The sequence below is a fragment of the Macaca fascicularis genome, chromosome 11 (genome assembly GCF_037993035.2).
Source record: "Macaca fascicularis isolate 582-1 chromosome 11, T2T-MFA8v1.1".
Taxonomy (NCBI): Eukaryota; Metazoa; Chordata; class Mammalia; order Primates; family Cercopithecidae; genus Macaca; species Macaca fascicularis.
The window spans coordinates 35,153,238-35,169,237 of record NC_088385.1 but is presented as its reverse complement, the minus strand read 5'-3'; the positions used below and the strand labels follow the sequence as shown (position 1 = coordinate 35,169,237).

Sequence of the window (16,000 nt, the reverse complement as noted above, 5' to 3'; positions counted from 1 at the left end):
AATATTTTTTCACCAGACCTGCCAAAATACACTATACCCAATTTGCACTCAGAATAAATTTGCTTAAAAAAAATCATAAATTATAGCACATTTTTCCTTAGATGAATTAAACCTTCAACCTCTGCATCAAAACAGGATTGAATTTGTGAAGCTTGAATGATTAAAAGTACAAACATTTCACATGTAGAAGAATCTAAAACAATGCAGAGTGGGTTAGCCAAAATGGAGGACGCAGTCTTTGGAATACTGACCCTTTCCAGGTTTCAGAGAGTTATCCCTGAAATCTAGGGATGCAGGCTCTGACATGCCTTATGACAGAGATCAGGGCTCCAGGCCCTCCTATTACGCAGTCACTGGGCATGGCCCCTGGAATCTGCAAACGCGAGGGGTCACTCTGTTGTTATTAAGTCAACTTATACCCTGAGCAGCAAAAAAATGTTTTAAATGGAATTAAACCATTCTAGTAAAGATCACTGTAATTCAAGATAGCAAAGGTCCTATAAATCCTACTTCAGAGGAAGAGATGCTGAAGTTGAAATATTTATGACCAAAGTTCCTAAAATTTATCAGGAATGAAAATTGAAGACAGGCTTCTAAGTTAATTTTCTCCAGAACTTGTAACTTTGTAAAATAGAGGGGGGTTCTGAGTTGTCACAGGAAATTGATAGGAAGAACCAACATCTGTTAGACCCATTTTAAAAACGAGGGACACTGCAGGTTTTGTGCTTGGTCACAATTCCCAGACGATACTCAAACTATTTCCAAGCTATGATTTCATTACATAAATAACAGTAAATCCCACAAATAAATAATAAAATCACCCTAATGGGAAATAAGTCCCAAATATTACACTGGAATGAATGAAAATATTTGGTTTCAAGGATGAAAGTGAAGTTATACACATTCTATTTAGTTATATATAGATTTTGGTGACAGATAACAAAATCCTACTCATAACATTGTTTAAAATTATATTTAAGTCAGTGACAAAATTCCTTTTTATCAAAAGACTAAGAAAAAATAAACAATTGAGATTTTTATTTTTTTTTTATTTATTTATTTATTTATTTTTGAGACGGAGTCTCACTCTGTCGCCGGGGCTGGAGTGCAGTGGCCGGATCTCAGCTCACTGCAAGCTCCGGGTGGGTTCCATTTATCTTTAAATGAGAAATATAATATTTCACCTACTTTCAAACATTGGGATTAAGAATAGAAATTATATTTAATAAATACAAAACTGAAATTTAGCATACATTTTGCCATTGGTAATATTATCTCTTTGCAAAACCTAGCATATGATGGAGTATATGGAGAGGGGAAACAGGGACTGAATGGGTATAGAATACCCACATTAAATAAAATGGGATGGAAAATGGGATGGAAAGAAGAGACGGCCCCAGGGAGGAGACAAGCCCACAGGGGTCACATTCACAAACACACAAAGTGAGAAACGAAGAGACAGAGGCCCGCTCAGCCTTTCCAACCCAGATATCCAGCGCCCCACAGAATGAGCCACAAGGAGTAATACGTAGAGAATGACACACAGAGATACAGAGGAAACAAGAGAAACCACACAGATACCCAAGCACACAATTTCATGAAAAAGCTGGTGGCCTACAGTGCTGCCTCTAGCTAATACATAGCACATGACAGTTCACATTAGGGTAAGACTAAGTCATTTGTTTTAAAAATTCACCCTTTCTAAAGGCCTATCAAACCTAATGGAATAAGATACTATGCTTTTTATTTAGAAAATCTATGACTATGGCTATCATTTTTTCGAAAATCAGCTTTCTTCTTCCCCTGCCTCCTCCCATTGTAAATTAGCTCTTACCTGCCTCCTTCAAAGCGACTGATGAGATCTGATACCTTACTGGGTTTTTCTTTTGAGACACAAGAAGCAGGGGCAGGTTTAATTTCCTCCATCCTTGGTTTTGCACTAGGTAAAGCTTTATGCCTGGGGGTTTGGTGTATATTGGACGAAGGTGAATTCTGCAGGTGTAATGGCTTTGGAGGCACTGTAGAAAAAGAATAGAATTCAGTATTTCACTGATATTTCGTTCAATAACACTAAAAATTCTGGTGTCCTGGGTGCAAAATATTCAGCATTATAAAACTATTGTAAAGGGGGCGGGAGTCAAATTTTGAACTAAACCACAACCAAAAGACTTTTGTTCATTTTGGACATTTGCTTTGTGCCTTGTGGAAATCCCATCTCCAAACTTAAGTGGCTCTTTTAATTTTATTGTATCTTAAATATGGCAATATTAAACACCTCAGAATCTACATAAGGCTAAAGCATTCTAAGATCTACAGATAACACAGCAGTTATTCATCTCAACAGGGTAAAGGTGGTGCTAAATTTAAAACTAAATCCTAGAGATACATTGTCTGCTACAAAACAGGTTTTCTAATAGAGTGATAGTTGATATACCCAAATCCACAGCTAACAAGTTAAACAACATAAAAGCCAACAAAACAACAACAAACAACAGTAATACAGTGTTGCATTAATATAACATCTTCTTCCCATTTAACAAAAGCACTTTATCTCTTTGATCTTTGATGAAATGTTACACTTTATAGTTTTCTCAGGTAGGTACCACTATTCTCCTCTTATGTCTATGAAGGCTTAGAGAGGTTAAGTGGCCTGGGGTAACAGAGTTGGTGCTACAGGTTTGTATATTTGTCCCCTCCAAACATCATGTTGAAATCTGGTCCCCAGTGTTGGAGGTGGAAACTATGGGAGGGGTTTGAGTCATGGGCGCAGATCCCTCACGTATGGCTTGGTACCATTCTTGCCATAGTGAATAGGTTCTTGCTCCATTAGTTCCTCCAAGACTGGTTATTAAAAAGAGCCGGAAACCTCCCCCATCTCTCTCTTGCTTCCTCTCTCTCCATGTGATCTTTACACATGCCAGCTACCCTATATCTTCTGCCATGAGTGGAAGCAGCCTGAGGCCCTCACCAAAGGTTAAGCAGATGCTGGCACTGTGCTTCCTGTACAGCCTGCAGAACTGTGAGCCAAATAAGCCTCTTTATAAATTACCTAGCCTCAGGTATTCACATATAACAACACTAAACGGCTTAAGACGGCTGGCCTGCATCAATATACCACAAATCATCTACTTTCTTCACAAGTCCTTCAATCAATTAATAGGATAAATACAGATCATTTCATGAAATACTAAAATCTACAGAAGTTTCCCTAACACACTGTAGATGATAAGTACACAATTGGTAGAGAAATTACATCACTTTGGAAAACCAGTATTACTTTTCTCTAAGATTAACATGCAGGATAAAATACTATAACATGTAGTATTTTTTAATAAGCAGTGTTGACAGATCAAATAGAATCATCTTTTCTCTTCCTTAAATCCTTTTCTTACCTTCTGGAAGAAGGGTGAGGAATCATGTCGCCTCCTAATTACATGCCCCATTTTCCCCCAGCTGGTTCCCCTGGTTTTTAGTGATCTCATCTCTTTTATAAACTCAGTTAGCTGACAGTTGGCTCATGCTCACTGGCCTAGATTTCATCATTTCAGTGCCAGTTATCAATTTATTATAGGGAAGGAAAAAAATGTCACAATGAACTACGAGTGGAGCAATTAATTCACTTAATTCTCTTTCAATATAAACAAGAAGAAAATCTCAATTTAAAAATGGCATGCTTCTTTTGTGAAAATGATATTTTCCAACATATGTGTGGGGGAGTGATTAACGTAGTATTATTTGAGAACAAACGGGCTTATATAAGTGTAATATTTGTTAATTTTACAGAAAAACTTCTGTGTAGAATAAATATGTACTAATGTAGCAAAACAGGAAAATCTCCCACCAAAAAACCTTTTTAACATTATGAGTAGTAAATATGAACTAATGCAGTAAAACAGGAAAATCTCCCACCCCCCCCCCAACAAAAAAAACAAACCTCTTAAGGTTATGAATAATCCAACATTCTTAACTAGAATACTAAAAGAAGGAAGTGAATATAATTTTGTGTGCTAAAATTGTTATGAAATAACTCATTCATCTACCTAGAGTTTACTCACTAAACCGTGCCTTATTTATTAGGTGTCAGATGAGTGAGAAACTAAAACACAATGATACCCATCACTTTCTCAGGGATGACTCCACCTACTTTCCCAGTCTAAATTATGTCCATCTCTTAAACTGTTTCATAAGCACTGTGTGCTTTCTCCAAACTGCTTATCACAATTTGTGGTATACTTATTAAATAATCAGTATTGAGTAGGATTAAATAATAAAGCTGCAGTGAAATAGTAAATATATTACAGGTTTGAAGTTTTTTTCTTTCTTCCACAAGGCAGTTGATGAAGGTAAGGAATATATTACTTTTGATCACAGCTATATTTATAGTGACTATTTGCATTATGTTTGGCAAATGGAGATCATATACTAGTGGAGAGGCACTTTAACAATGTTGATACAAGTGAACACTGGGTATTTTAGAAGCACAGAGGAGGTATCAAATTCAGCAAGGGAGAAAATGCAAATGTATAGTAAATCAGTAAATATACACATTTTAAATAAAAAAGAACAAATGGTACATGGATATGACAAATCTGAAGATGATACATGAATGGCTAAAGTTAGACACACTGTCTTAGAAAAAATTCTATCACTTGTTCATCATTTATAATGTAATAACAATAACAGATACTTTGGCTCAGAATACCTAACTGATGAATGAAAATGATTCTTTCAACTCCCAAAGTTATGGAGTTAACCGAGGAATATCTAATGCAGGACTAAAAGAAAAAGAAATCTTGTATGCTATGTACTTACGAAGTAAAAAAAATCCAATTTCAGTTAAAAACCAAGATCTCAGAGAGTTTCAATCTAATAGTCCGTACCCAGAGGAAATGACAACAGATGGCAGGAGCAACCCAGGAATTGATACTTCAAATTATTGAGACTAAATTTCTCTTCATGGCCGCCTTTCTTAGCTTCTGGGCAACCAAACAAATTACAGCCAACGGCCTTTATATCTCTTGTATGTTTTTGTTCCGCTAATCTGTTGTTATGTCAGTTTAATTCGTAGGCCCAGCTGGAGACCTAAAAGGTAAGTAAACTGACATAAAACCATATGCAAGATCACGAATTAGAAAGGACCAGTAAATCCTTTGTATAGCAACATAATCCAGATTATGAACACTATATTATAAAACAAAAAAAGAAAATAAAAATCAAGCGGTAAAGAAATTACGATTTTATCAAATAGACAATTATTCACTTTTAAAAAGATTTCCCAAATTAGTTACATAAGAAGGGAAAAGATTACAAATTGTAGGCAATATTCTAAGGATGCAGTTTATTATTAGTCTCTATTGGCATTACAGACCATGAGAATGGAAAACCCTAAAGTTCCGATTCCTTCTCTTCTTGATATTTCAATTATTTATTTATTTAGATTTTTTTCCTTTCTTCAGACACAATATTAATTCTAGAGATCAACAGTGTGACATTTAAAACATGCAAAATCATTTCCAGATTTGTGTTTCACACTCTGAGAACAGTGCAGTATGCAAACACAGTCTTTCCCTACTTGATTGTTAAGCTCTCTAGAGCAAGTAAGCTTTTCAGGTAAAAGGTGCCCTGAATCCAACATACCTACTATAACATTTACTTAGCTGAATAAGATCCGCTAAGTACAGTTCTGCTAGGATATGAACAACTGCAGAATCATGTTGTAAGAACCTTATTATATATCTAGAGCTAAATGAAAACAACATGTTTATTGGAAAGCCACCATAGTAGGTTCATTTTTTCTATTTTATCTTGTATGTGTGTGTGTATATGTGGGTATAAATACACACACACATGCACGCACACACACTGTCACCCAGGCTGGAGTGCACTGGTGCAATCATATCTCATTGTAACCTCAAACTCCTGGGCATAAGTGATCCTACATCGCAGTCTCCAGAGTAGCTGGGATTACAGGTGAGAGCCACCTCTCCTGGCTTCATTTTCTTTTGAAATAGATTTCTTGGGAACTTTCTTACTGCTTGCCTCATCTCTACTCTCCCACCCCCTGTGTGGCCTAGATTCCAGCCACACTGAATTGCATCTTCCATTGTAAGCTTGGGAAGGTTCCCTCAGGCCTTCAGGCTCTGGCACATACGTAGAATGGTCCACTTGGCAAAATCCCATAATTCCCACAAGGCTCACCTCAGTCATCAACTCTTTTTCAGAAGGCTTACCTGACTCTTCCACCTCTTGCCCTCCCATCCTGCCTCAAAAATCTTCAAATATCTTCTCAACTAACATTTGTCATTTTGTTTTATAATATTTTACAACCAGGGTTGCCTCCCTAGACTTTTGAGTTCCTTGATGAACAGGAAATGAGTCTCATCTTTGTTTCGGCTCAATACTTCTTGTAACCCATGATTATAGGTTAACATTCAACTGTTTTTTTTGGAGACCATATCTCACTCTGTCACCCAGGTGGAGTGCAGTGGCACAATCTCAGCTCACTGCAACCTTCACCTTCTGGGTTCAAGTGATTCTTGTGCCTCAGCCTCCAGAGTAGCTGGGATTACAGGCACCTGCCACCACACCGTTAAGTTTTGTACTTTTAGTAGAGATGGGGTTCTGCCATGTTGGCCAGGTTGGCCTCAAACTCCCGACCTCAGGTGATCCGCCTGCCTCAGCCTCCCAAAGTGCTGGGATTACAGGCGTGAGCCACCGTGCCCAGCAACATTCAGCTCTTAAGGAAAATTACTATTTCATAAAATGAATTCATATTTAATCTTACTGCTCCTATCAAAGACTGAAAAAGTAACACACAGCTACTTTGAGAAGTAAATGACTAGAAAAGGATTCAAAAACACATGAAAGAACCCTACCTATGAAAGCACTTTGTACTTGCACAAGATTAACATATATGAGACATCTATTTTTAAGATAACCATATAATATCTATGTGAAATTTTGTGGCAGGATACAAAGTTTCAAAATGCAAGAATGCCCTTCATCTGCCCCTTTCTTTATTCAGCCGTCCTTGGCTCTTCTACAAGGCCCTGTGAAGAACTGGATCTTACCGACCCAGATAAGACTTTTGTATTATATATAAGGAAGAAAGGAATAACAATCAGAATAAAAAAACTCGGGCACAGTGTCTCATGCCTGTAAGCCTAGCACTTTGGGAGGTCGAGACAGGTGGCTCACCTGAGGTCAGGAGTTCAAGACCAGCCTGGACAACATGGCAAAACCCTGACTCTACTAAAAATACAAAAATTAGTTGGGCGTGGTGGCAAATGCCTGTAGTCCCAGCTACTTGGGAGGCTGAGGCAGGAGAATCGCTTGAACCCGGGAGGTGGAGGTTGCTGTGAGTTGAGATTGTGCCACTACACTCCAGCCTGGGCAATGAGAGGAAAACTCCATCTCAAAAAAAAAAAATAATAAAAAAAAAATAAATAAATAAGTAAATAAATAAATAAAATAAAATAAACTACTATGCACTATTAACTAAAAGACCTAACAACTCAAAGGATATAGACAGGAAAAACTGTGTTCACACTCACTTATTAGTATTTCAGGGAAATACAAATTAAATCCATAAGCTGATACTATTTCAGACAAATCAGATTGACTACAATTTGAGCATTTCTTTTTATTTTTTTTCTTTTTTTTTGAGACAGAGTCTCACCCTCTCGCCCAGGCTGGAGTGCAATGGCGCGATCTCAGCTCACTGCAACCTCCGCCTCCTGGGTTCAAGCAATTCTGCTGCCTCAAACTCCCGAATAGTTGGGATTACAGGTGCACACCCCCATGACTAATTTTTTCTATCTTTAGTAGAGATGGGGTTTCACCATGTTGGCCAGGCTGGTCTCGAACTCCTGACCTCGTGATCCACCCACCTCGGCCTCCCAAAGTGCTGGGATTACAAGTGTGAGCCACCATGCCTGGCTTGACTAGAATTTTAAAACTGACAATACCACGTATCAGTAAAGATATCAAGTAATGTGAACACAACATTTTTGATGAGAGTATAAATTTATAAAACCACTAAGAATTCAGCATTCAAAAAATATATATCCTAGAACAATCCTCATACCTCTATATAGGGTGTTTCATTTTTTCATTAATTAAATGAATATTTATTGAATATCCACTAGGTTCTAGGCACTTGAGCCTATGAATGAGCAAAGGAAAAATAAACAAAAAAAATCAAGTAAATCATTTATCGGAAGGAGGTAAGTGCTAGAAAAAAACGTGGTGAGGGCTAAAAGAACAAGATCAATACGATCCAGGGTGTGGGAAGTCAAAGGGAGAGCAGATTTCAGTCTTAAACAGGGTGTTCAAAGTTAGGCCTCCGTGAAAAGTCAGGATTTGAGTAAGCCTTGAAGCGGAAGGAATTGTTTGGGGAAGGGCTTTCCAGCAGGTGGAATGAGAGCCAGGGACACCTGGGGTCTGGAGGCCAGCAGGACTGGAGCAGAACGAGCATGTGGACAAAAGTAGTGCATAGCGAGGCCTGAGAAAGTAGACTCTGGACCACTTATTTTGACTTTGCATGAAATGAGAAGTCCCTGCAGGGTTCTGAGCTGAAATGTAACATGATATGACTTAACTTTCAGCAGGATCACTCTGGGAGCTGTGTTGAGAATGTAGAGGAGGAACAGGGGAGAAGCAGGGTGGACAATTAAGCGGATATTGTAGAAATTCAGGCAAGAGATCACAGTGCTTAGGAAAAGGCAGTGAGAAATACTTGGATTCTAGGTATATTTTTAAAGTAGATTTCCTGGTAAGATTAAGTGAGACATATTAGAGAAAGAGAGAGGAGGCAAGGATGACTCTGAAGCCTTGGGTCTCAACTGCCAGAAGGATGGAATGGTGGTCAAGTGACATAGCAGGCAAAGCAATTTTTGGAGAGGAGAATAGCAGTTCAGTTTCATACATGTGAAGTTTGAGATCTCTATTAGACTATAAATAAGTTGGGTTTTATTACACCCAAATTTACAGATGTAAATAGGAAAAAAATTGATTATTCAAAGTGATTATCTAGAATGAAAAGAAACTAATTGCCAGTTTAAGTCAGTAGTCTTCAATTACTCTTCTTTTTAAAAACAGAAACAACAAAAGCTGGCTATGTATAAGTGCATTATAATATTACACTTTTAAAAGAATGGATCATTATACATAGACTTTTACTTTAGAAGCTAATGAATAGGTTTAAGTACTCTATATTTATGTAAGTTACTCAAACAACAATGTGGCTCTTTAAAGCATTTAATGATTGAGACATTATGTGACAATTTGCACTTTATAAAAATAATCAGGAATTACGGAGGATGTTCTGGATAAAAGCTGTTAAGAGAAAAAGAACTATTAACTTTAATTACTAAAGGAGTTATTTTGAGTCACTGTCTAGCATGGTAGGAAACAGGCCAGTATTAAAAGTGGTGAACAAGAAGAAAGACTTATGCTGGAGGTTGCTCAGTAATTTGTTTGACTATTAGGATTGGTATGAAGTGAATAAGCCATTGTTTCCAAGGCCTTAGGGTATTTTCTGAGGCTAAGGCAAAACAAGCTCTAATTATGAAACAAATCCATTTCGAAATCTACGTATTTCAATTTGGATCCAAATGCGAGTTTATCCAATCTCTAATCTAAAATTTATCTTTCTTTCTGCTGATTTTGAAACACCATGCAAAGGGCTGCCATTCTGGTCGTTCCTTTTTCAGGTTTAAAATAAAACTTAGCTCATTCACCTTTTAAAAACCTACAAATAATTCTTCAAAAATATTTACTTACTGGTAATTAATAAACATAAACCATATATTGTTCCAGAGACATTACTACATAATCACCACTAATAAAGATGTGCAATACTTTCCCCTTTTAAAATTATCACAATAGGCCGGGCATGGTGGCTCATGCCTGTAACTCCCAGCACTTTGGGAGGCCAAGGCAGGCAGATCACCTGAGGTGAGGAGTTCGAGACCAGTCTTGCCAACATGGTAAAACCCGTTCTCTACCAAAAAATACAAAAATTAGCTGGACGTTGTGGTGCATGCCTGTAGTCCAGCAACTGGGGAGGCTGAGGCAGGAGAATCACTTAAACCTGCGAGGCGGAGGCTGCAGTGAGCCGAGATTGCACCACTGCACTCCAGCCTGGGTGACAGAACAAAACCATCTCTCTCAAAAAAAAAAAAAAAAAAAAAAAAAAAAATCCCACAATAAATTATAACTATAATCTTCTTAGCAATCTACGTAAGGGAAAAAAAGATATAATTATGTGCTTATTTTTATCTAGATCAGAGTTTTGCAAATGCAGCAACTGATATTATAGTTTGTATGAATTCTTAGTTGTGGACTGTCCCGTGCATTGCAGGATATAGAGCAACTTTACCCTCCACTCACCAGCTGCAAGTAGCAACTCCTACAAGCAGTGTCAAGCAGAAATGTCCCCAGATACTACCAATGTCCTATTGTTGGGAGAGGATATGCAAGTGTGGGCAAAACTGTCTCTGCTTGAGAACTACTCACCTAGAATAAGAGTCCTAAATTAAACTAAAACAACATAGTGTTGTGGGTAGCAACTATCCGGGGCTGGTGGCATGGGCAGTAAAGGAATTCACCAAGACAGGTAGGTAGAGAAAGGCATATTTATTAGACAAAATACGAAAATACACTGCAAGAAAGCAACAGGCGGCCGGGCGCGGTGGCTCAAGCCTGTAATCCCAGCACTTTGGGAGGCCGAGACGGGCGGATCACAAGGTCAGGAGATCGAGACCATCCTGGCTAACATGGTGAAACCCCGTCTCTACTAAAAATACAAAAAACTAGCTGGGCGAGGTGGCGGGCGCCTGTAGTCCCAGCTACTCCGGAGGCTGAGGCAGGAGAATGGCGTGAACCCGGGAGGCGGAGCTTGCAGTGAGCTGAGACCCGGCCACTGCACTCCAGCCTGGGCGACAGAGCGAGACTCCGTCTCAAAAAAAAAAAAAAAAAAAAAAAAGAAAGCAACAGGCAGATCAGCAAGAGAGGAGCTGACTACAAAGAGACAAAAGTGTCCTGGGGATTTTACAGCATGGTGCTGGAGAGGGCTACATGCAGTACCGATGATGCCAAGGTTGCAGTGAGCTAATTTCCATTTTTCTATCAGCCACGTGTCTGGTGATAAGTCAGTGCAGGAAGATTGTGAGTTATTTGCACAGGAGGGCTACGTGCCTTGGACCAGGAAGAAAGGCAGACTTAACAGTTTATCAGCTTTTTGTTTCTGCTTTCCCCTGCTCCTGCCAGCCTGACTCCCCTTCCCTTGTTAGGACCCCACACAGTGACCTTGAAGCCCCAGCGACCTCACCATTCACAACTTGTAAGGGATTTGCAGTGAGGCAGGAACAAAGGTGTCAGGGTGATAATTCCTTGCTCCACGCAGTAGGTCCCTATTAGCACCCCCTTCTCTTCTCTGCCTCAGTCACCCAAATGTTAGGAGAAATTAAAATTAGCTCTCTCCACTAAACAAACACTCATTATTGGGTACTGTTGATTGAATTACTGACCAATCTATGTAGCAGCTCATCTGACAATACTAAGATGTAGCCTCATTTCAGGGACGTTGGTCGCTACATGGCACATGTTCAAAGTTTTAAACAATAGCAGAAACAAAGGGGAAGAAATGTAGCAATATAGCAGTATTATTGAAGACTGGTTATGTACTATGTGAGCGGACACATAGGCAGAAAAAACTGAGCTGATGAGTAAAATATACAGCAGTTCAGGTTGTAAAGAATGAGAAAAAATAAAGTTCGTATGGAGTGCTATGGTCTGAGTGTTTGTTTGTGTCCCAAAATACATGTTGACATCCTCATTCCCAAGGTGACAATATGAAGAGGTGGGGCCTTTGGGAGGTGATTAGGTCATGAGGATTGAGCTCTCATTAATCAAATTAGTGCCATTGAAAAGAAGCCCCAGAAAGAGCTCCCACCCCTTCTACCCTGTGAGGTTATAGTGAAAAGATGGCCATCTACAGACCAGAAAGCAGGCCCTCATTACACCCTGAATCTGATCTTGGACCCATCTGTGGACCAGAAAGCAAGCCCTCATCAGACCCTGAATCTGATCTTGGACTTCATACCACAGAACTGTGAGAACTACATTTCCGTTGTTTATAAGCTACCCAATTTATGGTATTTTGTTACAGCAGCCTGAACAGACTACAGCATAGGGAAATATAAAAGGACAGGGTGAAAGGTGGGGTTAAAACTTTAGCCATGGGTATCAGGGAAAGGCCAAACACCACTTGAACGTATTTTGAAAAAGAAGTATAAAGTACTCTGTGATTTGTTTAATATCTGCAAATATTCCCTTTAGTTAGAAAAGTATATATATATAATTAGCCCATATTTAAGATAGGAAGTAAATATGTATTTAAATAACTATACAGAGGTTTTAATATAACCACAAAACAGCAAAAGCAAGGTTAGTGTTGTCTACTTAAAAAGGGGATTATTTTGGCACATGCAGCTCAGGAAGGACACTCTTATTATATCTCTCAATACACTGACTTTGGAAAACAATGAAGTATTGCAGTGCATCTTCAAAAATAAAGGCTTTTTAAGTAATGAAATTCTTCCTTTGATCAGGAAAGTTACATCAACTAGAATTGTATTCATTATTAATATTCTTACCTCACGCTGGATCTTTGTCAACTCGGGTCTAATGGGTGAAATGGAATTTCATATTTTGGAAATAAAAAGGCTCAAATCATGATCAAAAAAAGTCATATGCTTATATTCACATCAATGCTATAAGGGAGCAGTATAGTCAAAAGAAATGGTTGTAAGATCATGAATAGGCTACTCATCCGAATCATCAATTATCTGACCTTGCTTGATAGTGATATTCCATATCACCACAAATATAACTGTAGTGAGAACAAGACAAATATACCATAATCTAGAAGATTCATTTTAAACTTGTTCTAAAATTTTTTTTCAGAAATCCTTAAAACAGACAACTTTAAGGAATAACACCACTTATTTTATAATGTATGCTCTAGAATACATTTTTCTTTGCAAGAACAGGAAAGAGACCTAAGTAAACACAAAATACGCAAAAACAGAAATTGATTTTTCCCAACTGCGGTTAACTCTGACAATGCCCAGTATTGTTTCTCATATCTGTTTAGCATTCATTATAAATGAAAATCTATAAGGAAGAAACTACACATTAAACCACAGGGTAGCTTAGCTTTTGTGTTCCATTTCAAAAGGCCTTGCTCTCTATCATCAAAACTGTAATTTTTTGCTTCTCAAAGTTAATACCAAGTTCACTGGAAATTTATTTGTAAAAGGAAATGGTCACTGAAAAAAATCATTCAAGCTTCCTACCATTATGGCTTTTTCTTTACCCTCACTGGCCACAGAATCCTGAATGAAGGGCTGCTACTGTTCCTTTCTGTGGAAGAAACAATACCTCCACAGAAAGTGGAAGTATAAAAATACTATCAGGTGTTTTCAGGCCCCACCTCCTTAATATTTTCAAGTCATGTTCTTGGTAAGTACATGAAGTGCTGTTTTAGAATTATGTTTCACAAATGCTGACATCTAGCAAATCATTTCTTTCTAACAGTAGCTCCAAACACATTTATTACACAGACAGTAGTAAGTCCCTGTGCTAGGTCAGCCATAATAAAGAGATCACAGTTCCGTTAAGATGACATGCAAAGAATTTCAGCGACATGAAAAGATCCATAATAGAGAAATGTATGTTGTTTCAGGAGCAGAGCAAATAGCAACCTCTGCCTGAGAAGATGCACACATGGACTATTCTCTAAAAAATAATGTACCCAATTGCTTCCTTCTAGCTTAAAACACTTTCTTTGTGGCCATCATTTTTCTGGTTAGCCTTCTTTGATCAACAAAGTACCCACCCTGATCACAAACCCTCAATGAACATACCTTGTGGCTTTGGACTTGCAGCTGAGTGTTTCGCTGGCCTGTTCCCATTTATTCCCTGAGCCTCTTCTTCAGATACTTTCTCACCAACCAGTGTGGTTGTGCTGCTTATGGAGCAAGGCGGAATTAAAGCGATCTTTGGACAGGTACTGCTGCTACCTGCAAGAGTTCAGAAAGAAAGGGCAGGTAAGTATGGAGGCATAGCACAATGCTGTCTTATAAGTCAAATTTCTCCTGACCCCATAAAACAAAAACAGTCATCGTTATAGGACTAAGCACAGAAATATTTTTCCCACATGGACTGGCCTTGACAAAGAGTTTTCCTGGGAACTATCTCATTCCATGTGCTTTAGGAATCTTATAATGGATGTTGACAGAAGACTGTTATACACAGGCCTCCTCTCCTTGCAGGGCCACAGAAAGGGCAGAACGCAGCTGCTACAATGTAGGCGAAGGAAAGGACGGAATTAATCCGTTAAAAGCCTTCCTTTTTAGTGTTAGGTCTGTGGCTAGTCATAGAGCAACTCAAAAGAACAAAGGAGGAAAGCCCAACGTGACAGCTGACCTAAAGACTCTAGAAGAATGGCTCGATTAGAAACGAACAAATACACGCACGCGCCCACGTCCACACACACCCTCGTGCCCACTAGGCTTACTCAGACTCCACATCAGCATCCATGACATACTTTAACAGTGACCCATGTTTTCCAAAGAAGGGATGGCAAGATTATACAGATAACATGGTCACATTTACATAGAACTAAAAAAAACCCAAAATGTTCTTTAAAATCACACAAATACATCATAAACCATAGATGAAGAGGAAAAGATTAAATTTTTGTTCACATTCTGGTATAAAAAATTATATGTTGAATTTCAGAGACTTTTAAAGAAGTCATGTGTCAGTGTTCTCTCTTTATTATGCATATTAGATTTCCTTCTTTTCTGGTTGACATGGTGATATTAAGATGACTGACTCTGCTTCAGAGAAAATAAAATTTCTATCAGGAAATTCACTATAATTGAACCAAACAATGCAATTTAAGGAATTATCATTTGGTTAAGAAACAAAGCGTTTCATTTTTATAGAATCCAAATATCTCAAAGAGAACTCTTAGAGATTTTTTAAGCCTTAATTATTGAAAACAAGAGAAGCTATTTTTAAAAAACCCAATCAACTTTGTTGAGTAAAAAAAACCACCTCTCTTAATCCAATTCATTATTAAACAATATTGATTAAAAACCACGCGGTGGCTCATGCCTGTAATCCTAGCACACTGGGAGGCCAAGGCAGGTGGATCACCTGAGGTCAGGAGTTCAAGACCAGCCTGGCCAACATAGTGAAACCCCGTCTCTACTAAAAATACAAAAATTAGCCGGGTGTGGTGATGGGCGCATGTAATCCCAGCTACTTGGGAGGCTGAGACAGGAGAATCACCTGAACCCGGGACAAGGGGGAGGTTGCGGCGTGCCGAGATCGCACCACTGCACTCCAGCCTGGGCGACGAGAGTGAAACTCCGTCTCAAAAATAAATAAATAAATAAACAACCAAAAAAAACCACCTTTGTGCTTTATTTTCTGTTGCTCTCCTTAAAATTTATCTTAGTAAAACAGATTTTGGAAAATATCAAGAGTTCCAAGTACCTTCTCAACAGGTCTTTCAGAGCCGATACCAAAACAGAAATTAAATGACACTAGGAGTTTGAGACCAGCCTGGGCAACATAATGAGACCTTGTCTTTACTTAAAAAAAAAAAAAAAAAAATTAGCTGGGCATGGTGGTGCATGTTTGTGGTCCCAGCTACTGGGGAGGTTGAGGTGAGAGGATCTCTTGAGCCCAGGAAATTGAGGCTGCAGTCAGCTATAATCACACCACTACACTCCAGCCTGGTGAACAGAGGGAGACCTTGTAACTTTGAGAAAAGAAAAAAAAAAGCTGGGGTGGGAGGGGTGGTACTCATCAGACACCCTTCTGCTAAAATGGTTTATCAGCGAGATTAAGCATTGTTTAGTAAAATATAACAAGAATTTAGAAAGCAAAAGTAATGAAGGATTATTTGACAGATCATTAT

At 38.5% G+C, this 16,000-nt stretch overlaps 1 protein-coding gene across 20 annotated transcripts in view; it reads right to left on the bottom strand.

Annotated features, from left to right (window-relative positions):
- Positions 1-16,000, bottom strand: part of FGD4 (FYVE, RhoGEF and PH domain containing 4) — a 260,601-nt gene that overhangs the window by 67,021 nt on the left and 177,580 nt on the right. For 8 of the 20 annotated variants that reach the window (XM_074006574.1, XM_074006577.1, XM_074006575.1 and 5 more), the window contains exon 2: positions 13,932-14,087. Coding sequence is in view for 11 of the 20 variants with exons in the window: in XM_074006577.1 (XP_073862678.1) it covers positions 13,932-13,979 (48 nt within the window). In the remaining 9 variants the exon portion in view is untranslated. Of the gene's footprint in view, positions 1-1,834; positions 2,019-4,880; positions 5,083-13,931; positions 14,088-16,000 lie in introns of those variants that run through there. The other 12 variants (XM_005570523.5, XM_074006580.1, XM_005570528.5 and 9 more) reach the window with 4 other exon arrangements.